The following is a 26,098-nucleotide window of genomic DNA, read 5'->3' as shown; positions in this document are numbered from 1 at the left end:
TGCTTTTAAAAAAAATTCTTGCTTTTTTCTATAGACTTCGTTATACCTTACAGGTATGACTGCCTGAGTAGACAATTTTGTTTCTGAGGTGTTAGAGCTTTATTATTTGATTTAGCCATTGCCCGAGCTGCAAAATTTAGAACCATCTGAAATCCTCATACATGCACTTTGTACTTAGACTTAAAATAAGGTTGTTGTCATGGAGACAACACTACACGTTGACACCAAAATACAAGAAAGCTTCTCAGTATGTGGCTACCAGACTTCATGAGTGCTTTTTATATTTTGGTGTTTATGCCTCCTAAGTAGTGGACTTACAGGTTTTTTGAGGCAAGGTCTTGCTGTCTTGGAGCCTCAAACTATCTAGCTGCCTCTGCCTACATACTCTCGATTCCTGTTAATTTTCTGTGAATAATCATGAAATGGGGAAATTTTTTATTAAACTGTTTTAAACTCAACATTTGTAAGGTTGCACAAGTTATTTGGGTTTTTTGCTGTTAGCACTGTAGGAAAGTGTAGAGGAGCTGGGTACGTTGATCCACACCTTTAATCTCAGAAGAAAGGTCCAATTTAACAACCAGCAAGCAAAGCAGTAGCCTCACTGACCAACAGTCATATCCCGAAATTTGGCAGCCGCAAATCATTTCAATCAAAACAATCTACTGGGGAGGAAAAGTTTTATTTTTTAATTTCATACTTCAAAATTAGATCATAATTTTATGAACTTGTCCTTTAGTATACTCTTGATTTGGGCAGTATCTGGTCTGAACTTAATTGAGGAAATACAAATTGGTAATTTTGCTCAAGCACTGAAAAGTAACTTGTGTTTGGGCTAACGTGCTAGAGATTGCTTTGCATAAATAATCCTGGGTCACACTTAAATCATCACTTTTATGATTTGATAAAGGCAATGAATCTTTGGGTTTAAAAAGATCAGGAAGAAAATCTGGCTGCATCTTACATCTCTTTTTAAAAACAGGAAATGTCTTGGCAGCTTAAAGCCTTTCAATATAAAAACTTAATACAACAGATTCACTTTGTATGGGTTACAATCACACCACTTACATCGATACACTGGCACTTAAGCACAAGGGCAATCTTTTGAAAACTGGAGACCTTTAAAATTAGGCCATAGTATAAAAACAGTTCATAGTCTTATATTCACCAGCAAATTCACATCAAAAATAAGTTTGCTTTTTTTTTTGCAGAATAAAGGGAAGGAAAACTTTACATATGTTACAAGCTTATTACATGTATTTACATGGCTCTTTTCTTCCCTAGGTATTTAATTTTCACATACACAACTCCCTGCTTCAAGCAAGCTTTGTAGGAAGCTACTGAATAGAAATGTAAAAGATTTGGTATATGATGCTTATCCAGTACATAAGAAATGACCACTATCATCTACTTCACCTCATTCCAATAAGAGGCAGCTATTTGAAAAGATGCCTGTGGTGTTAGGGTTTGGGTGTTTCTAGAACATGTAATTGAACTACGCGCCTTGTTTGCAGCCTTTATATCTTATTAGCTAAATGCTTACTGTCTGATTTCCTTTTTTTGTTTTCCACTAGACAATAAAAAGCTGGTTACTGTTCTCCAAATCTAAGCTTGAATTTGGTTAGCAAAACTACCAAGTAGGAATAGCTACTTAAATTATGACACTATTATAATATAGTGTACATAGGACATAAATCAGATATCTGCTTATAGTTGTGAATTAGTTTTATAAAAATTCTCTAAAGTCAAACCAACTCATGGCTACATGTGAACATCACAAAACTTAAAATTAGTACTTAGATTTAAACCTGTACTTTAAGTAGGGTTTTAAGTTGAAATGTCATTATTTCCTTATCTGAAGGGTTCAATGAAACAGGAACCCAGTGGCTTGGTGGCTTGGGCAGAACACTTGGTGATGGTGGTTCACTAAATTTGGCTCCAGCATAGTTCTGGTTAGCCTGAGACTTAAAAAGCAAGCTTGGACTTGTTAAGCTACCATTCCAATTTGGGTCGTTAGAAAGACTTTTGTTCTTTCCCCCATTCTGCATGGCCTGCCATGCAGCTGCCGATGGACTGTACCCATGTCCTCTTTCTTTTTTCTTATGAACGATCTTCATCTGGGAATTCTGATCCTTGGTCTTCTGTCTGTTGTGCTGTTGTTGGCTCTTACTAACATTTCTAGATTGAGGGGCTGGAATGTTATACCTCTCTCCACCACCCATCTTGAGCTTCTTTGTCACCTGGAAGTAAATAAATGTAAACACGAGTAAATTTCCACATTTTTTTAAGTTTCCAAAGTTTGTATTCTAGAAATGTTGGTAAAGAAAATAGGAACTAGGAGCTGGAGAGATGGCTCAGAGGTTAAGAGCACTGGCTGCTCTTCCAGAGGTCCTGAGTTCAATTCCCAGCAACCACATGGTGGTTCACAACCATCTATAATGGGATCTGGTGCCTCTTCTGGTAGAACACTGTATACTTAATAAATAAAATCTTTAAAAAAAAAAAAGGAAAAAAAAAGAAAATAGGAACTAGCTGCCATTACACAGGCTTGCCCCACCAGACCATTTACCTCAAAAATATTAAAGCTAGTCCTAACCCAAATACCAGTTGTTTGTGAATGCTAAATAAAAGAAAATTAGAAAAAGACCCACACGTAAATACATCACCAACCTCTTTTGGACAGGGTATCCTGTACCAGAATGACCTCCAATCAGTTTAAGCAGTTTTGCCCCGACCCCTTGAGTGCTGGGATATGCAGTCCTTAATGGTTTAAAATTACTTATAAATATTAGCCTCATTATGATGAATCTTTTACCACTATAATAACGAGGAGATGTGAATCTTGATACCTTTCAGTCTGCTTCTCAGATTGCAGGATCTCCACTACTTGTCCTCTTCCTTGCTGCCAAGCCCAGGATAAGAGATGTTGCTTTCTGCTAGATCCTTTCCTTTGTCTCAATACATAAGTTTTCATGAGCCAATCTGCTGATTTCAGCCTAGGAGCTGAGGCCAACATCGAGTCTCCTCAGCACACAAGTCTGAGAGAAGTCCTAGCTAGAAAATGAAAGATAATTACTCAAAAACAACCCAAAAAAGTGATCGCTTAAACACGCACGTAAGATGGCTGTTACTTCCTCAAGGCTTTTAGAACATAAGACCATGACTTTCCTTGACCTCATTCATATATGTCAACCAATTCTCAGCGATGTCTTGTAAGGCCTCTCTGGCCACCGCTTTAAAGGCAAACTAAGGAAGCGTTTGCTTCTGTGACCGCACAGCATAGTTCCTATGAAACTTGGGACCACGTTTTTCAAATTCTATCCGGATTTTTTGCTCTAACCCCACAGACATTTCCACATTTAAGCTGTTACCAACAACGTGCATGGATGGTGCTTTTGGGTTGAGTCCACACTCCCGGTTCCGTACGAAACCGTACCATTAACCATGCACGCCGCCCAAAGTGAACGATCATCGAGGTTTCTCGCTGTTCAAACTAGCATGGCTGAGAGAACCTCCAATTTTTCTGTCACAATGTCCGCACTCGCAATAAGCCCGAAATGCCAGCCCGCAGGCTGACCGCCTGCGCCCGGGGTTCAATTCCTGGGGAGACGCGTTGCCCGGCCCAACAATGGCCCGTGGTGGCCAACATGGCGGTCCCCGCCACACTCACCGACTTCGAGTTCGGGCGGTGGCGGCAACTCCCTCTCGACCTCCAAACCTCCCTCCCTTAACAGGGAGAAACGATTCGCGGATCAAACACTGCCCACGAGCGACTCACAGAGCACAGTTCGTCCTCTACCAGCCTCCTGCTTTACTGACAAAATGGAGGCCCCTCCGAGCGCGGAAGAGGGCCGGCGACTCCGCAGCCAATGAGGGCGCGGCAGCTGCGTCACGGCCAATGAGACGCCGGCCACCGCCTGTTGCTGGGGCAGGCCGGAGCGAGTGCGGGCCGGCTGTTGTGGTGGTTTGAAATCCTGCGGGAGGAGCATGTCGGGAATAACCGCCCGGCGGCCGAGCTGGGCTGCGGGGCTCTCCCGCGGGCTGGCGGCGCGCCAGCTGCTCTCCGGGCGGCCGGGCTGCTCGGCTGCTTCGGTGACCAGGCCCTGCCCAGCCGCCGTGGCTTTGTTTCTGGTTCTGTGCCCTGCCGTCACTTTGCGATCCCCGCCTAGAGCCCGGCAAACATTGTGCACACGACTGTTTCACGTCCTTTGCGAGGCCCCTCTGATGTAACTTTAGTTTTTCTCTGGACCTGAGACCGTCACCATGAGGACCTGCTTTTTCTAAACACAGCACTGGCTAGTCCCTTACTGCATTTTAGGTCTTGTTTAGTAAGTGGGAAAAATGGGAGAGAAATTACATCAAGGTTCGGGGAAGAAAGAAGAGGGACATCTTTTTGGTTATTGGTTTTTGTTTTTTGAAAAAGAAAAATAGTGTGTATCCCAAAATCAAGGGTTTTAAAAATGAACACTGAATTCTATAAATAATTGGCGGGGAAGGGAGGGGCGGGCGTAAATGATCCAGAATCAATCAGGTTTGTGCTGTGTGTTTTAGCTCATTTCTGTAATCCCAGTTTCTCAATTTCGAGGTCAGACTGAACTACATAGCAAAACTCTGTCTCAACAAAACAAAAACATTTTTTTTAAACAAAAAACATTTCATTGGCTCCTAATTGTAACGCAGTTGTCCCCCTCCCCAGGATTTTGCAAGCCTGTACCGAACATCATGAGTGCTTCTTATGCTGCATTTGTTTATTTCTTCTCACCCTTACAGCAATTTTAAGGGCAAGGTGATATTTTTACTCCCACTGTACTGGGGAAGTAACTGGGCTTCAGAAAATCTCAGTGGTCTGCACTTCCAAATGCACTTCCAAAACATGAGGCAGTGAGATCCCAGAGCTCAGGGAGTGTGCCTGAAAGGCGATCACATGCTGTTGCTAACAGTGCCAGGAGGTTGGGTAGCGTGAAGCCTGCTTCTTGCCAATTGGCAGAATCCGCTCTCTCCACAAGGTCAGAGTCAGACTGCCCTTGGGAGAGCAATGGTCTGGCTTTTGCCATCTGGCTTTTGCTCATTCGTTAGCAGCTACCAACAGCCACGAGAGCTCTGAGCTGGGGACCATGTGTGAAAAATAGTGCCTCTTAGGAGAATCCCTTCCTTGCCTGGCTTATCCCCTCCCATCTTGAGTCCTGTTTATGTATCTGTATTTGTTCTGCGCATTGCATGATTGCAGTGCTCTGGGATGCCAGAAGAGGGCGTCCGATGCTCAGAAAGGCTTTAGAGATGACCATACTCTGCCCCCTGCGGTGCTGGTCCTCATCCTCAGCTCTAAAGGAACTCTTTGATCTCCATACTGACCTTTAAAAATCAGTTTCACAAACACAATCGAATCACTACTTCTGAGTTAAAGCAGGAAAATGTTAACCAGGCCTGATGGCACATGCTTTTGATCCCAGCAAAGGCAGGTGGATCTCTTGAGTTTGAGGACTGCCAGGATTACATAGAAACCCTGTCTTAAAAAACAAAACAAAACAAAATCATCAAAAAAATGCTGATGCCGGGCAGTTGGTGGCACATGCCTTTAATCCCAGCACTCAGAGGCAGAGGCAGGCGGGTAGATCCCTGTGAGTTCAAGGCCAGCCTAGTGTACAAGAACTACTTCCAGGGCATGCTCCAAAGCTAGAGAAACCCTGTCTCAGATAGATAGATAGATAGATAGATAGATAGATAGATAGATAGATAGATAGATAGATAGATAGATAGATAAAACCTCTCTGTGGATGTAAATCTCCATACAAGAGGGCAAATAGCTAACCGGGCCAGGTAGTGGTGGCTAGGGAGGCAGAGGCAGGTGGATCTCTGTGAGTTCGAGGCCAGCCTGGTCTACAAGAGCTAGTTCCAGGTCAGGCTCTAAAAGCTACAGAGAAACCCTGTCTCTAAAAACAAACAAAAAGAGGGCAAATAGCTACCAAAGGCAACAGTGTTTCTGTTTGTTTTAAGACAGGGTCTTGGGCTGGAGAGATGGCTCAGTGGTTAAGAGCATTGCCTGCTCTTCCAAAGGTCCTGAGTTCAATTCCCGGCAACCACATGGTGGCTCACAACCATCTGGAATGAGGTCTGGTGCCCTCTACTGGCCTGCAGACATATACACAGACAGAATATTGTATACATAATAAATAAATATTTAAAAAAAAAAAAAAGACAGGGTCTTGGGGCTGGAGAGATGGCTCAGTGGTTAAGAGCATTGCCTACTCTTCCAAAGGTCCTGAGTTCAATTCCCAGCAACCACATGGTGGCTCACAACCATCTGTAATGAGGTCTGGTGCCCTCCTCTGGCCTGCAGACATACATGCAGACAGAATATTGTATACATAATAAATAAATAAATAAATAAATATTAAAAAAAAAGACAGGGTCTTTCTTAATTATGTAGACTTGGCTGGTCCTGAACTCATTGAGATCTGCCTGCTTCTTCGCCCCAGTGCTGGGACTAAAGGCTATGTGCTTGATTTAAAATATTTAGCCAAAATTTATATAGCTGGGCTTTCTGCCACACCCTAGGGTTACAAAAGTAAATGAAGCCTCATCTATCCAAAAAGAGGCCAAAACCCTTTCCTATTGATCAGAGAGGGGAGCTGAGGTTTGGAGACATTCGTCGTCTTTTTCTCCAGTGTCAAGAAACAGGCAGTGCCAACTACAGACATAAACAACCTGCTTATTGCTGGGGAGTTCGAAGTTAACCTGCCACTGCTAAGGAGGTTCAGCCTGAAGGTTTTCCACAGCAGAGTCTTCTAATAATAAATCAGTAGACGTGTGTAGGGGGTGGTTCTGGGCTCCGTGGTAAAGCACTGGCTGTGAACTATGAGGAGCTGAGTTCAGAACTTCCGGGCTCCCACAGAAGTTTGTAACTGCCGTGGGAGGAAAAGACAATTCTGGGAACTCATGTGACTGCTGTCTAGCCAGTGAGCCCCAAATTCAGTTAGAGAACCCATCTCAAAAGATAAAGTGCAGGACTCCGACATGGTGACAACACCTTGTACTCCAGCACTTGGGAGACAGTGGCAGGTGGATCTCTGAGTTCTGGGGCAGCCAGGCTTAGTGAGAGCCTGAGTCAATTAAAAACAAAAAAAAGAGGTAGCTCAGCAGGTAAAGGCCCCCTGCCAAGCCTGGTGACCTGAGTTCTGGGAGCCACATGGCAGAAGGAGAGTGCAGACTCCCACAAACTGTCCTCTGTATGGCCACACTGTACCTGGCATTCACTTGCACACCCAATAAAAGAAGAAATAAATAATGTAAGCAAATAATAGGCCATCGAGGAATGTCAGCCTCTGACCTGAACAGGCACCCGTGTGCCCCACAGCCCCACCACACACACGCACATACACACATGGTTTGGTAAATATTTCCCACCTAATCTAAATGGAAGTAGAAAGCCAAGTGTTTCTAAAAGAGGACAGACCAACCAAGTGGCAGCTGCGGGCTTATTTACACTCTGGAGGGCCAGGGCGCTCGGCCCCGTGGTCCACACCTTTACAACTCTCTAGTCTACTAACTGGCCTGTCGATCGGTTAAGGCTTGTTCTTTCTTCTTTAAGCTTGTTTATAAGTTCGCGGTCAATTTGAATGCGCAGGCCTGCCAGCTGATGGCTTGATTCAATTTCTCAGGAAATCCATACCTGCCAAAACGGTACAGGGGAGCGCCACGCCTGTGGGTCTCTGAGATTCAGGGCTCCCATGCTAACTGGCTGGTATGAAAACCCACACCTCCTTCCGCAGCCCTTGCGTTTGTTTCCTGGGGAAGCATCTGGGACCGGTTACGCAAGCTCGCACATTCCGGAGAACTCACAAGTCTATTGTCAGCCCCGTCAGTCATCTGACTCTAATTACCAAACGGAGCACAGGAAGTCCGTGGGAAACTCCCACAGCTCTCACGGTGCTCAGAGAGGCGTTCACCCTTGAAGACCTTAAAGAGCTCCTCTGCCCGAGCTGCAGCATACCACCCCACATTCTTGGCCTTGGGGGGATGGGGCCATGAGGGTTTCAGTCCAGTTGAGTCCAGTCACTGTTCTGGGTGATTCTCGGGCAGTCCCTTATCATGGAGCTGGGTCTATGGAGTCCCTGTTCCCCATGGGGCCCTCAGCAACACAGGAGAAGGCCCTTAACACCCAGCTTAGGTTTGTTGTGTAAGTAGGTTGTTTGAACCGGACCCCCTGTACCCCAGGCTGACCTCAAACTTGCTTTGCAGCTGAGGAAGACCTTGAATGGTCTTGCTGCTCGCTCTTCCCAAGGGCTGGGTTTACAGGTGTACACCTTCATGCCGGGCCTAGTTTATTTATGCTTTTGAAGGCATCACTAAATTGTGAACATGTTTCCGTGTAACTACAAACACACATGCATGGTTATTAATAGTATTTTATGCTATGACTATGTCCCTAATTTTACAGTCAGCCACTGTTTACAGTTTTCTGCTCTCACATGCTGACCTGTCTCTCCTCAGAAGTTTTCACGTCCTCAAATAAATTTACCTTAAATTCCCAGCTACGAAAATACTAGGTCATGAAGCAAATATTTAGGGTAAGTGCTGGCTGCTTTTGCATCAACTTGATGCAAGTCAGGGTCACCTGGGAAGAGAGAAGCGCCATCGAGAAAATGCCCCCACAGACCGGTGTCTAAGCAAGTCTCTTGGGCCTTTTCTTGATCAATGATTGGATGGGAAGGCCCAGCCCACTGCGGGCAGCACCACTCCTGGGCAAGTGGTCCTCAGCTGTATAGCTGAACAAGCTGAGCAACAAGCTGAGCAAGCCAGAAAGCAGTGTTCCTCCTCCGCCTCCGCTTCGATTCCTGCCTCCAGGTTTCTGCCTTGCGTGTTGCTCTTTATCTCAGCCACAGAAAAGTAAAGAAAGACTTTTGATACCATATTACCAAACACCTTCTAGAAACTGTGTATCCAGAGACAGGGAGGAAGGACCATTAAAGGCTTCAGACACAAGCAAGAGGACCTACATTCAGACCCCTAGAATTGACATATGGAACCCCAGGACTAGAATGGAGGAGAGGCAGGCGGATTCCTGGTTCTCATTGGCCAGTCAGCCTAGCCAATCAGGGAGCTCTGGGCTCCGTAAGAGACCCTGTCTCAAAAGAGGGATGTGGAGAATGACTGGAGAAGATGCTCAGTGTCTAGACACATACACGTGCACCCACATGAGCAGATGTGCACACATACCCACAGAAAAAAAAAGATAAAGAAATTATGTGTGGGACTGAAGAGATGGCTCAGAGGTTAAGAGCACTGGCTGCTCTTCCAGAGGTCCTGAGTTCAATTCCCAGCAACCATCACAACCATCTATAATAAGATCTGGTGTGCAGGCATACATGCAGGCAGAACACTATATAAATAATAAATTAAAAAAATAAATTACATATGTTACCAGGCAGTGGTGGCATCTGCCTTTAATCCCAGCACTCCAGAGGCAGAGGAAGGCAGATTTCTGTGAGTCTGAAGCCAGCCTGGTCTACAAAGTGTGTTCCAGAACATCCAGGATTACCCAGAGAAACTCTGTCTGGAAAAATTAAAAAAATAAATAAATAAAAAGCAATTTGTGTGCATTTAAGTCCCCACCATCAGGGTACACCGAGTCCCAGCCCTGGCGGCAGTGCTCTTGTTAGTGAAGACTTTGGGTCTGTAGGAAGAGCTGCTGAACAATTGAAATAGTTTTTAAAGGTGTTTTTAAGGTCACGTGCTATATATGGCCTCTTATACAATACGCCCCATGGGACAACTCTTTGTTCCACAGAACATGGAGCTAATAAGGTCTCCTGATTCACTGACATCGACATCTTCCCCAGCTGCCAACTTGTCAGTTGATAAGCTACAAACATCTGGAATTTTCCATGGACTAAGGCAGGCCAATGTTTGTTGTCTGGCTTATGACTTTAGTTCAGGAAGAGACTTGGCAAGTCAAGATCCTATGGACAAAGAGCCCATATTTTGCTACAGGAAAAAAAAGCAAATTAAACAGATTTCCATTGTTTTAGTAGATGATTAAAACAGCTTGACCTAGGTGCCAGACAGTGCGGTTTCCACTGTTGGGAACAGCAGGCAACGAGGGAGGCCACACCTCAACTCTGACTTGCCTTGGGGGAGGGTCTCCCCATGTGGTCCAGGCTGGCCTAGAACTCATGACTCTCCTGCTTCAGGGCCCAGCTGTGGTCTGCGGATGCCAGCGCATTATGCTTGGACTTGCCAGTCATCTCTCTGCCCTTGCCTCCTTTGCTGTCTTTGTTTTCTTGTGGCGTCACATGACATCCGTGAGCAGCATCTTTTGCATACTAAAAATATATGGTTCTTTTTTAAAATAAATAAATTTATTTATTATTTGTACAGTGTTCTACCTACAGGTCAGAAGAGGACATTAAATCTCATTACAGAGAGTTATGAACCACCACCGTGTGGGTGCTGGGAATTGAACTCAGGATCTCTAGAAGAGCAGGCAGTGCTGCTAAACTCTGAGTCATCTCTCCAGCCCTCAAACGTCCTGTTCTAAGCTGGGGGTATACAGATCAGTGGTATATTGCTGGCCTAACGTGCACAAGTCTCTAGGTTCAAACCCAGCATCACCCAAAAAACAAATATACTAATTGGACGATAATAATGAGTGCTAAGACCAAGACACTGGACTAAAGTATTCTCTCTCCCTTGCTCGCTCTCTCTCTCCCCATCCCCCCCCCCTTTCTTTCAAGACAGGATTTCTCTAAGTAGCCCTAGCTGGAACTCACTCTATAGACCAAGCTGACCTCGAACTCACAGAGATCTGTCTGCCTCTGCCTCCCGAGTGCTAGAATTATTAAGCCTGGCTACTGTCTCCATTTCTGTCTTCAGCCATGACACATGGATCTGACAATCTCAGTGAGTATCCCTCTAGAGTCTGAGTCACATGAAGTACAGTAGCTTAACTGGCCTCAAATCCGCAGGGGTCATCCTGTCTCAGTTCCCTAAAGGAATGAGTACCACATCAGGCTTTTGGAGGGGGGAAGGGAGCAATTTTGAGACAGGGTTTCTCTGTGTAGCCTTGGCTGTCCTGGAACTCACTTTATAGACCAGGCTGGCCTTGAACTCAGAGATCCGCCTGCCTCGGCCACCTCAGTGCTGGGATGAAAGCTGTGTGCCACCACCACCCCACTTCAGGCTTTTTTTTTTTTAAAAAAAAAAAGGAATTTTATTGGTGGTTTTCAAGTCTGGGGAGGTCTCAAACATGAAAGAGCAAATAAAAGCAACCCCCTTGGGGTTTTCAGGCTCTCGTTACAGTCCAAGAAAGAATCAGAACCTAGGGCTAGTGAGATGTCTCAGCGGGTGAGAACACTTGCTGCCAAGCCCATCAACCCGATGCCTGTGACCAGCGTGCTGTAAGTGAGTTGGCTCCCGAGAGCCAGCCTCTGACCTCCACGCAGGCACCCTCTCCTATACCAAAGTAAAGGTAGTTACAAACATTTTTTAATCACAAACTAAACAAAGGAACTGAGAGTGTCTGACAGGGTCATGGCCTTGACAAACACGATAGCCAATGTGAGAGTCACAAGGTTCTCTTCAGAATGTCGTCATCCCTGCCAGGCAGGTCACAGAAGGACAGTCCTGAGCAAGCACACACTCAGGGCCGGATACAACCTCCTCCAGAGAACTGCATGCCCAGAAGCTTGGGTAGTCTGGTTTATAGACATGTTGATGCAAAACCACACTGTTCACCTCAAATGGGATAAAAGAGAGTTTATTCTGGAACCAAAGGTGAGTGATCATGTCTGGGGTAGCCCTGAATTCCATCTTACAACATGGAAGCAGCGCTGTGGGACAATGCTCTTGTACACTATAAAGATTTGTCACTCTTATTACCTTAATAAAATGCTGATTGGCCAGAAGCCAGACAGGAAGCATAGGTGGGGCGACCAGACTAAGAGAATTCTGGGAAGAGGAAAGGCAGAGAGTCAGTCACCAGCCAGACACAGAGGAAGCAAGATGAGAATGCCATACTGGGAAAACATACCAAGCCACATGGCTAAACGTAGATAAGAATTATGGGTTAATTTAAGTTGTAAAGCTAGTTAGTAATAAGCCTGAGCTAAAAGGTCAAACAGCTTATAATTAATATAAGGCTGTGCATGTTTCATTGGGACTGAACAACTGCAGGAGCAGACGGGGAAGAAACTTTAGTCTACAAAGCAGTTTCCAGCCATTTTTTACAGTAATCGGGGCTTTTTTCAGATCGGGGCTCTTTTCAGAAACATCAGGGGAAACATTAGGCAGGTTTCCACAAAGGAGGAAAAATTCTCCTAGGGAACTCCGAAGCTATCCAATGACACTTCCGGTCGGCTGGAAAGTAGGGCTCTGTTTGTACATTCCAAAGGGTTTACCTCATGGTGGCAAAGTTGTGAGGTCAAGTGTAGATGAGAATAAATGCCTGTTATGAGCGCTCTGGACTTGCAACATTCCAACCTCTCTACAATTTTGATTCATTTTGTTTATTGCCTTTTGAGACAGGATCTCATGTGACCCAGGTTGGTCTTGAACTCTGGATGTAGCTAAGGATGACCTTTAACTTTTGATCCTCTAGCCGTCACCTCACACCTGTAGGGACTATCAGAGTAGGCTGCCACACCCTGCTTTTTTATTTCTTGGGGTTTTTATTTATTTATTTATTTATTTATTTATTTATTGGTTTTGTTTTGTTTTGTGACTGAGTCCCATTGTAACCCATGCTGACCTGGAACTCACTATGCATCCCAGGTTTAGGCGATTTTCTACCTCAGCTTCAGGCGTAACTCAGAACGTCCCCTTCCTTCTTCCCTTTCTAGTTGAACTCTGTAAGAATCCTGGGCTGGGGGGGCTGGAGAGATGGATCAGCGGTTAAGAGCATTGCCTGCTCTTCCAAAGGTCCTGAGTTCAATTCCCAGCAACCACATGGTGACTCACAACCATCTGTAATGAGGTCTGGTGCCCTCTTCTGGCCTGCAGGCATACAGATAGAACATTATATTGAAAGACACCCCCCCCCCTCAGAACCTGCAGCTGGCCTGCTCCCGTGAGAGCATCCTATTTGTTTGAGAGACCCTCAGGACCCCCTCAGGACCTGCAGCTAGCCTGCTCTCATGAGAACATCCCGTTTGCTGAGGAGAACAGGATATCTGTAGTCAGCACATGTGCCAAACTTAGAATGTCAGCAGTTCACAAAAGGAACAGTCGCCCCTACAGATGTTTCCCTTATCACGCAGCTATTCTCCTGCCCTGGAATAGACCAATCACTGCTAGTAACCCTTTGAATAAGCCAATCCAATAAGGTGGAAAACAGCCTACAGGTCCCCCCCGCCTTGTGTCTGTGGCTTTTTGCTTTAAAAGATGGACTGCAACAGCTATCGATGTCCTTCATATCCCGAACCTGAAGGACCCTGTCATGACAGAATAAAAAAAATCCTCTTGCTTTTGCATCAATTGTGGTTTTGTGAATGGTGTCTGGAGCAACTTCTCCCTGATGTTTGGACTTCTAGTCCAACGATATACATAATAAACAAACAAACAAATAAATAAATAAACAATGGGAACTGACTGCATCTTTAAAAAAAAAAAAGAATCCTAGGCTGGGTCTGATGTTGTACACCTGTGATCCTAACACTAGCTATCAAAGATAGGAAGGTGGTGGTGAGAGCAAGTTCAACCTGGGATACATAGTCGGAGCCTGACCCAAAAAGCAAAATTAAGGAACCTGGAGTGGTGATGCAAACCTATGATCCCAGTCATGGGACACAGAGGCAGGAAGACGAGCCATCCAGCCGTCGGGGAGTATTAGTGTAAGACGTGTTACTTTCGTTTATGTTACCTTTGTTTAACTCTGTAAAGCTGTGTTAGTGTGCCTGTCTAAAACATCTGATTGTTCTCATAAAGAGTTGAACGGCCAATAGCAAGGCAGGAGAAAGGATAGGCGGGGCTGGCAGGCAGAGAGTATAAATAAAGAGGGCGGAACGAGAAAAGGGGCCAGTCACCCAGCCACACCACCAGTCATGGAGTAAGAAGGAAAGAAAGGCATATAGAATAGAGAAAGATAAAAGCCCAGAGGCAAAAGGTAGACAGGATAATTTAAGTTAGAAAAAGCTGGCTAGAAACAAGTCGAGCTAAGGCCGGGCATTCATAAATAAGAATAAGTCTCCGTGTATTTATTTGGGAGCTGGGTGACAGGCCTTCAGAGTAAAAAACAAACAAACAATAAATAAATAAAAGCAAAAACCGAACAAACCAACAATACTCAGCCACATATTAATTTTGAGACCAGGCTGGAATATGTGAGACTCTGTCTCAAAAATAATGGGGGGAAGAAAAAGGACTGAGGAGGTGGTTAGCGTGCTTGTCTAGCATGTACAAAGCCTGGGTTACATCCTCAGCACCTCATGGTGGCACGCGCCTTTAATCCCATTTGGGTTCAAGATCATGACCAGTATAGATGGTTCAGTGGGTAAGGGCATGTGCTACCAAGCTTCACAGTGCGGGTTTGACCCTGAGGACCCGCGGTGGTGGAGGGAGAACAGCAACTCTTATAGGTTGTCCCGTGACTTCCACACGGCTGCTTTGGGGTGCTCACGGTCACACGCGCATTTATCCGTGACCATATAGTGAGTAAGATCGGTCTAGATGACTGAGGTCCTACCTCAACACAGGAAAGGAAAGAAAACAAGATAAATAAACCAACAATGTCAGTTTAAAAAAAAAATAAGAAAGCAGTGTACTGTATTCTCAGGAATGGCTGCCTCAGCATCTGAGAATGAAAATGTTGTTCTCACTTCTTTTTTGTTTGTTTGTTTGTTTCTTTGTTTTTCGAGACAGGGTTTCTCTGTGGCTTTGGAGCCTGTCCTGGAACTAGCTCTGTAGACCAGGCTGGTCTCGAACCACAGAGATCCGCCTGCCTCTGCCTCCCGAGTGCTGGGATTAAAGGCGTGCACCACCACCGCCCGACTTGTTCTCGCTTCTTATTTTTGCTATTCGGGCTCTAGAATTGCTCCCCAATATCAGAAAAGAAGATCAGATGCACCAATGAGAGAACACAGCAAATAATCCCCCCCCCCTCCTGTGGTCTCCAGGCTCATGGGATTTTTCTGACAGACTATCAGAGGCAGCTGCCCCAGAACATCCCGATCCCGCTCAAACTCCCCCAGAGTTTCTGGGTCAGATCATACACAAAGACAAGTTTCTGCAGAGGCTCTGGTCCTGAGGGAGTTCAAATTTCAAAGGGTCCCACCTCCTATCCTCCCCTGCAGACTGTGACCCTGAAGAATGGGATTGGGAATGTCTTCCAGAATCCTGAGAAATTTCCCCTTCTTTTCTCCCTCCTTTGTGACCACCCTGGCAAACTCGCTGGAAAAAAAAAAAATAGCGGGTTAGGTTTAAAGTCCAAAATAGGAAGCTTGCATTAGAAGCGCTCTGGAATGCAGGGAGTTTTTAAATGTGTTTTTAAGGACGTTCTGTTTTTATCTTGTTTCCATTAATGAGTGGGAATAATTGGCTCAATGCTTCAGCCTTGTGGGGAGGGATTCAGGCCATCTGAATGTTTTTACTGAGTCTCATTTCAATCCTTGCCATTGAATTGGATGTTGTACAGGTTACAGAGAAGAATTAAGACACGGGCCTGGACAGACATGCGAGGCAGCTCAGCAGATAAAAGTGCTTGCCATCAATCCCTGATGCTCATCCGTACGGTGGATGGAGAGAAGTCACTCTCTCAAGTTGTTCTTTGACTCCCACAAGAGTGTCAATGGCATGGCATGGTCAGTGTTGGCACACACTTTTAATCCCAGCATGCAAGAGGCAGAGGAAGGTGGATCTCTGTGAGTTCGAGGCCAGCCTGGTCTACAGAGCTAGTTCCAGGACAGGCTCCAAAGCTACAGTGCTACTGGCTGAGCATTTATAACTAACATTAAGTCTCTGAGTGGTTATTTGGAAAGTGCCTGGTAGAACAGAGCTGACTGTGGTTCTAATGAAAATATCTGCCTACAAATGGTACCCACACTGGGTGCCAGATGAAGCATTTATCTAATTATTCTTTATCAATAAAAAATTGGGAGTCAGATATTGGGGTAAGAACCTGAATGATCAGAGAAGTGACAGAGAAGCTACCGGTGACCTATCTCTTCGGTTCCTCTATCCAAAATGACCAAGATCCTCTCTAAACCCTGCCTTACTACTTCCTATCTGTCCTCACTTCTCTAAAACGTTTGTGGTTAATTTTGTTGCCTGATGGCTAGTTCCACCCTCTCATTTAAAGCAAACTTTATTGTCAGAATGCAGTCAAAATATCACACACCATTTTTTGTTTGTTTGTTTGTTTGTTTTCGAGACAAGGTTTCTCTGTAGCTTTGGACCCTGTCCTGGAACTAACTCTCTTAGACCAGGCTGGCCTCGAACTCACAGAGATCCACCTGCCTTTGCCTCCCGAGTGCTGGGATTAAAGGCATGAGCCACCACCGCCCGGCTATCACACCCCATCTTACTACTTAAATAACCCATATTTCTTATCTATGTTCTGAAGTGATGACGTAGTGATGCCTTTTTTCAACATGGCATGTTCATCTTCTCTCCACATCTCACGGTGACTCCTGAAACCCCTCCCTTTTTCTTCCACATGCTCTTTTTGTCTGCCAGTCCCACCTAACCTCTACCTGTCCAGCTATTGGCTGGTCAGCTCTTTCATTAACCAATGAAGTAATATATATTTGCAATGTACAAAGATTGTTCCATAGCAGTTAAGAATACATGTTGTCCTTGAAGAAGACTCAGAATCAGTTCCTAGCAGTCCATGGTGTCTCATGCCTGTTTAACTCCCGTTCTAAGGGATCAATGCCTTCTTTTGACCTCTGTGGACACCAAGCATGCACACAGTAAGCGTACATACATACAGGCACAACACATACTCATACACAAAAATAAACAAATCTAAAAAAAAAAAACTAACACCACCCCCCCCAAAAAAAACTGGGAGTTGAGCAGGGTGATGCAAGCCTGTAATCTCAGTACTTAGAAAGAGACAGGGCTAGGAAGAAAAGAAGTGGATGAGGAAATTCAAAAGGAGAAGGAAGAAGAGGAGGGAGGAGGAGGTTGAGAAGGAGAAGGAAGAAGAGGAGGTTGAAAAGGAGAAGGAAAAGGAGGGAAGAGGCCTGAGGCTCAGGATTGTTTGGTTGTTAGAAACCAGGCACTTTTGCAGCCTGTCCTCAAGGACTCAGCACCAGCATCCTTGTGAGCACAAGCCACCAAATGTGATACTCACACCCTTTAAAAGGTTCCTGCCATTGTAGACTGCTCTCACTGTCTCTCTCTTGTCCCCACTCTGAGAGACGTTGTTTTGCTTTCCCCACCTCCGCAATAAATATCTCAAGTGAGATCACTTGCCATAATGTAATCTTTGCAGCACACCTTGGCCTCAGGCTGCCAAGGTATTCTGCCCTTAACTGTAATATTGGTGTCATGTGTCTCAGGAGGATGTCCTGGTGCCTGCATGCTCCCTACGTGGGGGTCTAAGCCACACTAAGACCCTATACCCTATCTCCAGTCCGCCTGCAATAGACTCACTGCCCGGTTCACAGATGGACGGGCATCTCATTCAACAGTGCCAACTGGGAAGTTTTCCCTTTGGTCAATGTAAATGCTTCCCTGAATCTGAGGAAGTGTCTTTTGAGCATCCAGTACCCTCTTGGAGGCAGAATTACTATGCCTAAGATATCCATGAAACAAAAATGCCTCTGATCTGCAGTCCCCTTGCCCCAAGGACAGATAGTTACTGAAATGCTGGGGACTGTGGCTGTAGGAGATAACAAGTCACGTGTTTTTCTACATTGGATATGCTTGATCACACGTGGGCAGGAGATTCACAGGTAGAAAATATATCGGGATGTACACTTGTCCCTGATTGGCTGTAGGCTGGACCTGATGGAAAATGCAACGAATTATGGGTTTCCCTTCTTAAGTGACTGCCAGCCGTGTCTCAGAGACAATTGCCAGGAACCTGGGTATGGAGCTGGCCAGAGCCCATCCATCTGGTCAGTATTTAGTTAAAGCTTGTTTAAAATCTGGTTTAAACCCTGGTAGTGATCTTATTCTCAATCAGTGGGGTCAACAGTACCCCCAACCACACTCTTTTTTTTTTTAAATATTTTTATGGTTTATTTAACTTTATTTTAGGTGCATTGGTGTGAAGTGTCAGATCCCCTGGAACTGATCTTCAGACAGTTGTGAGCTGCCATGTGGGTGCTGGGAATTGAACCCGGGTCCTCTGGAAGAGCAGTCAGTGCTCTCAACCACTGAGCCATCTCTCCAGCCCCCCCCCCAACCACACTCTTTAAAGCTATGGTTGACCCTCTTTGACAACCCCACCTCTGACCTTTTCACTGGCCTCTTGGAGTCTCCTTAGCTCTGACCCCCATCCAGTTAGTTGACAGCCCACTGTTCAGCTTGTGTCTTCCTTGTTTGGTCCCCCTGGGTCCTAGGGATGCCTAGGGCTTCAGGCTTGGATCTCCCAATCTATATCACCTGTGGAAACTGCGTCATCCATACCTCCTGGCTCCCCGTGGGATGCCTTTTGGAACCTCTGACCCCTTCACCTAGCGCCCAACTTAAAGGCCTCTAAACGTATCCACCTTTGCAGCCAAATCTGGCTCCAAATGCAACTCCCAAAGTGCTGCCGGGCGGGGGACGGGAGCACGTGGAAAAGGATTTCCCACTCCTTCCCAGCATAAGTTGTCATCAGTGTTTTTGATCTTGGCCATTCTTACAGGTGTAAGATGGAATCTCAGAGTTGTTTTGATTTGCATTTCTCTGATGACTAAGGATGTTGGACATTTCCTTAAGTGTCTTTCAGCCATTTTAGATTCCTCTGTTGAGAGTTCTCTGTTTAGGTCTGTACTCCATTATTTTATTGGATTGTGTGATCTTTTGGTGTCCAATTTCTTGAGTTTTTTGTATATTTTGGAGACCAGACCTCTGTCTGATGTGGGGTTGGTAAAGCTCTTTTCCCATTCTGTAGGCTGTTGTTTTGTCTTGTTGACCGTGTCCTTTGCTTTACAGCTTTTTAGTTTCAGGAGGTTCCATTTATTAATTGTTTCTCTCAGTGTCTGTGCTGCTGGGGTTATATTTAGGAAGTGGTTCCCTGTGCCAATGCGTTCAAGTGTGCTTCCCACTTTCTCTTCTATAAGATTCAGTGTAGCTGGCTTTATGTTGAGGTCTTTGATCTGGACTTGAGTTTTGTGCATGGTGATAGATATGGGTCTATTTTCATTCTTCTACGTGTTGATATCCAGTTATGCCAGCACCACTTGTTAAATATACTTTCTTTTTTCCATTTGATTTTTTTTGCTTCTTTATCAAAGATCAGGTGTTTGAAGATGTGTGTATTGATATTCGGGTCTTCTATTCAGTTCCATTTGTCCTCCTGTCTGTTCTTATGCCAGTACCAGGCTGTTTTCAGTACTATAGCTCTGTAGTAGAGTTTGAAGTCAGGGATTGTGATGCCTCCAGACGTTCTTTTATTGTACAGAATTGTTTTGGCTATCCTGGGTTTTTTGCTTTTCCAAATGAAGTTGAGTACTGTTCTTTCGGGGTCTTTGAAGAATTTTGCTGGGATTTTGATGGTCATCATTCTCTATTCTATTGTTATATTAAGACTTCAAGCTGGGTGGTCGTGGTGCACACCTTTAATCCCAGCACTCAGGAGGCAGAAACAGGAGGATCTCTGTGAGTTCGAGGCCAGCCTGATCTACAGAGTGAATTCCACGACAGGCACCAAAGCTACAGAGAAGCCCTGTCTCAAAAAACTCCCCCCACCAAAAAAAAAAAGACGTTGAAAGTTCAGAGTGTTTGTTTATTTGTTTGACTTTCAAGATGGGTTTTACTTTGTAGCCCTGGGTCTCTGGAAACTCACCCTGTAGACCAGGCCAGCCTTGGTCATACAGAGAACCACCTGACTCAATTTTAACCTTAATCAACAGGATTAAGATAAGATATTTCTCTAGCTCTGGTAAAGTGTTGTTAATATTATCATGGTTGCAATGGTCTGTTCTGTCCCTTTAAGAGACAAGCCACTCCCCCTGCCCCCCTCCCCTCACCCACCTTGTCCACTGAGGCAGGTAAATATTTTCCTTTATTCGTCTCCTTCTTGAAGAGGCAGCTTCTGCCTGTCCCCACTTCTCCCCTTCCCCCTTCTGTCTCTCCCTCTCCTCTTTCTCTCTCTCTCTCTCTCTGCCTCTCTGCTCTTCTCCCCTTCTCCCTTTCCCCCTCCATAACCCACTAAATAAATATCCAACCTCATTCTGCATAGCATGCCTATCCGTCCTCTCTCACGGGCAGCCCAGGACCAGCTGCCTTCGGAGACTCCTGCGCAGTCCCTACCTGGGACTGGCTGTTCTGGAGCCTGCTGCTTGCCCTCACTCGGGGGTCTGCAGTGATTCTGCTACTGCAGCCACCGGGGATCCTGCAACATTTTTTATTTAATCCATTACAATGGTATTATTCAGTAAAGTACTGTTAATATTATCTCAGCTTCCTGGCTTTTCCTGGAAGCTGGTGCTGCCTGCCAGAAAACTGAGATACTCAGGCCTGCTTTGTAGCTGTTTTTTATTAAGAGTCATGGCAGCAGTGTGGCCAAGCTGTTCTGGGCCCCACACTGGATAGAGGTTAAGACTGTTAATGTTTTTCACCCAGAATCATTTTTAGGTCCCCAAGCCTTTACTATGACACAAAATAATGAGTCTATCAATTTTTCTACAATGTGGATTTCGGTACAGATTACAAACAAGGGCAATGCTAACACATCTAAAACATCTCTTTTTGTAAACTTAAAAAATTCTTGTAAGCTTCAGGAAATCGGCTTGAATCCATCTCTCAAAGATCAAATGGGCTTCAGATGAGCACAATCAATAGCCTGTTTCCCCAATTAATCCCGAGGTGGAACCTCCCCTGCGCCATTTTCTCCTGGTCTTTGTACTCCCTTCTCCCAACTACCAGGACCATGGGCCTAAAAGTATCAAATGTACACCTAAGAAAAAAAAAATTTCCCCCTAAACCTTTTCCCTCTACCTTCTGTCCCCAATATGTATTTGTTCCAGCATCCTGACAGGTCCAGGTGTTCCCTCCAAACCTGCATTCCCACCAACTTCAAAGCAGCTAGCTCCAGCTGGTCCTGTAGAGCCTGGGCAGCAGAGAAGCAGCCTGCTCTTCCAGGTTTGAGAGTGCTCTTGCCTCTGAGCTAATCCCCCAGCCCACGATTTGCCTTGTCATGGGTTCTGAAATCTGTCCTTAAAGATGCTGTTGCCTGAGCTGGGCCTGGCGGGCCTGTCCTCGCAGGTATTTAGAAGGCTGAGGTCAGATTCCAAGTTTCAAACTTAGGTCGGGCTACAGACTGAGTTCAAGGCCAGTCTCTCTGTCTCTCTGCCTCTCTCTCTCTCTCTCTCTCTCTCTCTCTCTCTCTCTCTCATTGGAAAAGGCCCAGGCTGGCCTTGAACATATTTTATTATTTATTTATTATTTGTATTGGGGGAAGGGACACATATCCCCCAGTGCACACATGTGGAGGTCAGAGGACAGTTCTATGGAGGTGTATCAAGGGATGGACCCCAGAGTCTTTCTCAGTGAACTATCTCTCTTGGGCCCTGACCTTGTCCCCTGGATCCTCCTGCCTCGGCCTCCAATAAACTAGCAGTGTAGGCAGGTGCCACTGCTATGGTGACTTCCTTGAATACTATTGCAAGAGGGGAGAAATGGGGCTCAACCCGAGACACAGCCAGGACCAACGGAGACTGAAGCCCAGAAGCTCAGCAAGGGGACCTGGAGATGCAAAACTAAGAGAAGACATCCTAGGTCAGGGGACCCTTGCATAAAGGCAGGCCAAGCGTTTTCACATTGGAGGAGAAAGCCAAGGGATTTTAATCAAATATTTGGGATACCATGAGTTAATAGAATTTATTTTTAGCAGAGTTAATCTAAATTTATTAAGACAAAGTGAGAAAGAGGGAATTTCTGAGAGTGGGAGAAACTCCACGGGAGGAACCACCAGAGTTCGTTCTTTGTTTGAGACAAGTTCTCACTGTAGCCTTGACTGACTTCAAACTCAAGGCTTTCGTCCAGCCTCCGCTACCCCAGAACTGGGATTACAAGTGTGTGGCACCATTTCTTCCTGGAGGATTCTTTTAGATCTGCCTGCCTCTGCCTCCCAAATGCTGGGATCAAAGGTGTGTGCCACCATGCCTGGCTCCTGTAGGAGTCTTTGCTGACACTGGACAGGGAGGAAGGGAGCCAGGCTTAGCTGAGAAGACAAGGAGACTCGTGAAAGTTTGACCATCTGTGCTCACCTTACATTTGTGCCTCTCTCTTCTGTTTACTTTCTGTCGTTTTTCTTTGTCTTTGCATTGAAAGATGTACCGTTGGTGTGTGAATGTTTGTGTAGCGATCAGAGGACAACTTGGCGGAGTCAGCTCTCTCCTTCCACGCCTCTTGGGGTCCAGACACTGCTCAGACACAGCCAGTAGGTGGCAGCATCTCACAGTATGAAGGCTGACAAGGCTGTGACTGAGTGATAGGAAGGAGAGCGGATCCAGTCGGCCTGGACCAAGTACAAAGGGGAGATTCTGGGATGCCCTTATTGACCACGTGGGCCTGAGGTGGCCACTTAGAAGCTGCCTACCTACCCCCAGCCAGAAGACTGATTCAGAGTCTGCAGACAGCCTGTTTGACAGGTCCGGGGGTGATTCAGATGTGTGTGCACATTTTAGAGGTGCCTTTTCTCTCCAACTTCCTCATTCTGGGAATGGGGAAATATAGACCAGATGAAGGAAGTAACTTGCCACACCGAAGAGAACTCAGGCATGGGGTAGAGGAGTGGGCTGGGGAGATGACTCCACAGTTAAGAGAGCTGGCTGCTCTTCCAGAGGACCTGAGTTCAGTTCCCAGCACCCACATGGTGGCTCACCACCACCGGTACCTCCAGTCCCAGGGAATTCGATGTCCTCTTCTGGCCTCCTCAAGTACACACAGACACTCACACACACGCACAGGTATCAATATTAAGATAAATCTTTTTTTTTTAATTTATTTATTTATTAAAGATTTCTGTCTCTTCCCAGCCACCGCCTCCCATTTCCCTCCCCCTCCCCTAATTAAGTCCCCCCCCCCCTCAGCCCAAAAAGCAATCAGGGTTCCCTGTCCTGTGGGAAGTCCAGGGAACCCCCCACCTCCATCCAGGTCTAGTAAGTTGAGCATCCAAACTGCCTAGGCTCCCACAAAGCCAGTACGTGCAGTAGGATCAGAAACCCATTGCCATTGTTCTTGAGTTCTCAGTAGTCCTCATTGTCCGTTATGTTCAGAGAGTCCGGTTTTGTCCCAGGCTTTTCCAGACCCAGGCCAGCTGGTCTTGGTGAGTTCCCAGTAGAACATCCCCATTGTCTCAGTGTGTGGGTGCACCCCTCATGGTCCTGAGTTCCTTGCTCGTGCTCTCTCTCCTTCTGCTCCTGATTTGGACCTTGAGAATTCAGTCCTGTGCTCCAATGTGGGTCTCTGTCTCTGTCTCCTTTCATTGCTTGCTGAAGGTTAATATTCAGGAGGATGCCTATATGTTTTTCTTTGGGTTCTCCTTATTTAGCTTCTCTAGGATCACTAATTATAGGCTCAATGTCCTTGGTTTATGGCTAGAAACCAAATATGAGTGAGTACATCCCATGTTCCTCTTTTTGTGTCTGGCTTACCTCACTCAGGATAGTGTTTTCTATTTCAATCCATTTGTATGCAAAATTCAAGAAGTCCTTGTTTCTTACTGCTGAGTAATACTCTAATATGTATATATTCCATACTTTCTTCATCCATTCTTCCATTGAAGGGCATCTAGGTTGTTTCCAGGTTCTCTTTGGAAGATAAATCTTTTTAAGAAGGAAGAGAACTCAGTTCTGAGTAACTCTTCTCTCTAGTTCTGACAATGCTTCCTCGCTTTTTCCCTTCCCTCACCCACTTGTGCAAGCATTAGCCGCCATCACGCACCCCACTCACTTGGCCGCCATCACGTACCCCGATGCATTTACCTGCCATAGCACCCTGATGCATTCAGCCACCATCACGCACCACGAGCTGCTGTAGACAAACAAGGCTTTGGGGGACAGGAACTTCTTTACCACGGGGCTTCCTCAAGGCCAGACGTCTAGGAGTCAGGACTCCAGATCTTACCCAGTTCACCCCTGGAGTCTCTAGTTGCTTCTGTGGTTCTACAGAGGTCAAACACAGGCTGCAGGAGGGCCACACCTCTGCTTTTCTCATTTTGGAGAACCTGAACTCTCTTCCGGTTCCTCACTGTCAATTCCTTGTTCTTGGAAGAGCTGAAGCCACCACCCTGCTCTCTCCCGAAAGGTCTCATCGTCTCAGCCCTTCCCTACACGTCGAGCGCACTCTGCCGCCTGCATTCCCGACCTCTACCACTAGATGTCAGTAGAATCCCCCTGCCAGGTGCGACAACCAAAAATCGCATCCCACTCCCCAATAGAACTATCCCACAGGGCTGGAGAGATGACTCAACCGTTAAAGGCTAGGCTCACAACCAAAATATAAAAACTATTCCGCAGATCACCTAATTAACACCTGTTAACTGTCCATTTTAAATAAAAACAGTTTGTTCCAGACCTGGAGATGCAACCTAGGGCTTCTTGCCTGCTGGCCAAGTGTTCTACCATGAGCTACATCCGTGGATCTGAGTATATGCATGTCTCATATCCTCCTACTCTGGATCTGGTGACTTTACCTACAGCATGAAAGTCTCCCTCCTGAAGATGCCCTGGCCCAGACCATCCCTCCTCCTGCGAAGACATCATACTTGGTGACCCTAGACCAGAATGAGAATGTTATCACACTCAATTCCATAGCTGTAGGGCATAGCAGATTATAGTTCAACATTTTATCTGGTAGTGCTTGTAAAAATGTGCCAGGCACAATACCTGAGTATCTTCCAGAACTGGACATTAGAAACACACTTCTTAGGGCTGGGTTGAGCTCAGTCTATGGAGGGCTTTCTCTGCAAGCATGAAGACTTTGGTCAATCCCTGGAACCCACATTTAAGAGGGAGGAAGGGTGGTGGAAAGCCGACTCAGCGGTTAAGAGCAATGGCTATCATTCCAGAGAACTCAGGTTCAGTTCTCTGCACCCACATGGCTGCTTGCAATTGATTGTAACTCTAGTCCCCAGAGATCCAAAGCTCTCTTCTGACCTTCGGGAACACCAGGCACAATGTGTGGTACACATACATACATGCAGGCAAAACACTCAGACACTTTAAAAATAAATAAAATAGAATAAAATAAAGTCAGGCATGGTGATGAATACCTATAAACCCAGCACTGGGTAGGTGGGGACGTTCTCCCTAGCTTAGGTATTGAATCACAGTGACAGGTCTTGCAGCAAGAAAATAAGGCAGAGCTAGCAGGGTATAGCCGGCCTGTCTTCAAGCCAGCAACCAAGACAGAGCTAACAGGGTATAGCTGGCTACTGTCGAGGCAGCAACCAGCACCCTCCACAGTTTTTGCTCTGCCTCCTTGACAAGTTCCTTGGTCGGAGGGAACACTGTGGAATGGCATGCAGTCCTGGCTTCAGGTACCTGCTTGAGTTCCTGCCTTGAACTGTCGTCTATAAGCTGAAATAAACCCTTTCTTTCCCTCGCTTGCTTTGGTTGCCACTGCTTCTCATTTTGTTTTTTCAAGACAGGGTCTCTATTTGTAGCCCTGGCTGTCCTGGAACTCACTCTGTAGACCAGGCTGGGCTCAAACTCACAGAGATCTGCCTGCCTCTGCCTCTCAAGTGCTGGGATTAAAGGCATGCGCCACCATTGCCTGGCTCCATGCCCAGCTTCTTAATTTGCTTTTGATCATGGCATCTGTCACAGTCACTGAATGAAACCAGAACAGCTGTCCATCATTCATTCATGTAACCTGCCAACAGCTGCAGGCATTTGCATTTCAAAACCCTGGGCTAGTGGGGGGCGGGGAAGGCACGGAGTCATGTGTGTAGACTGGCATGTTGTCACATACAAGGAAACTAAACTTTACAGACTTCAAGTGAATT

At 45.8% G+C, this 26,098-nt stretch overlaps 1 protein-coding gene across 1 annotated transcript; it reads right to left on the bottom strand.

Annotated features, from left to right (window-relative positions):
- Positions 1-3,847, bottom strand: Pnrc2 (proline rich nuclear receptor coactivator 2). The gene is made up of 3 exons (XM_041652702.1): positions 3,668-3,847; positions 2,847-3,051; positions 1-2,237 (listed from the first exon to the last, which is right to left on the bottom strand). Exon 3 carries the CDS (start codon positions 2,217-2,219, stop codon positions 1,800-1,802), a length of 420 nt encoding a protein of 139 aa, XP_041508636.1. The 5' UTR covers positions 2,220-2,237; positions 2,847-3,051; positions 3,668-3,847; the 3' UTR covers positions 1-1,799.
- Between the last annotated feature and the right edge of the window lie 22,251 nt (positions 3,848-26,098).

The sequence above is a fragment of the Microtus oregoni genome, unplaced genomic scaffold (genome assembly GCF_018167655.1).
Source record: "Microtus oregoni isolate MIOR12 unplaced genomic scaffold, Mior012 000005F_ref0000423, whole genome shotgun sequence".
Lineage (NCBI taxonomy): Eukaryota > Metazoa > Chordata > Mammalia > Rodentia > Cricetidae > Microtus > Microtus oregoni.
This window is presented reverse-complemented; position numbering and strand designations above follow the sequence as displayed.

Excerpts from the sequence above, each read along its gene's own strand:
- Pnrc2 (XM_041652702.1), bottom strand. The coding sequence starts at position 2,219 with ATGGGTGGTGGAGAGAGGTATAACATTCCAGCCCCTCAATCTAGAAAT.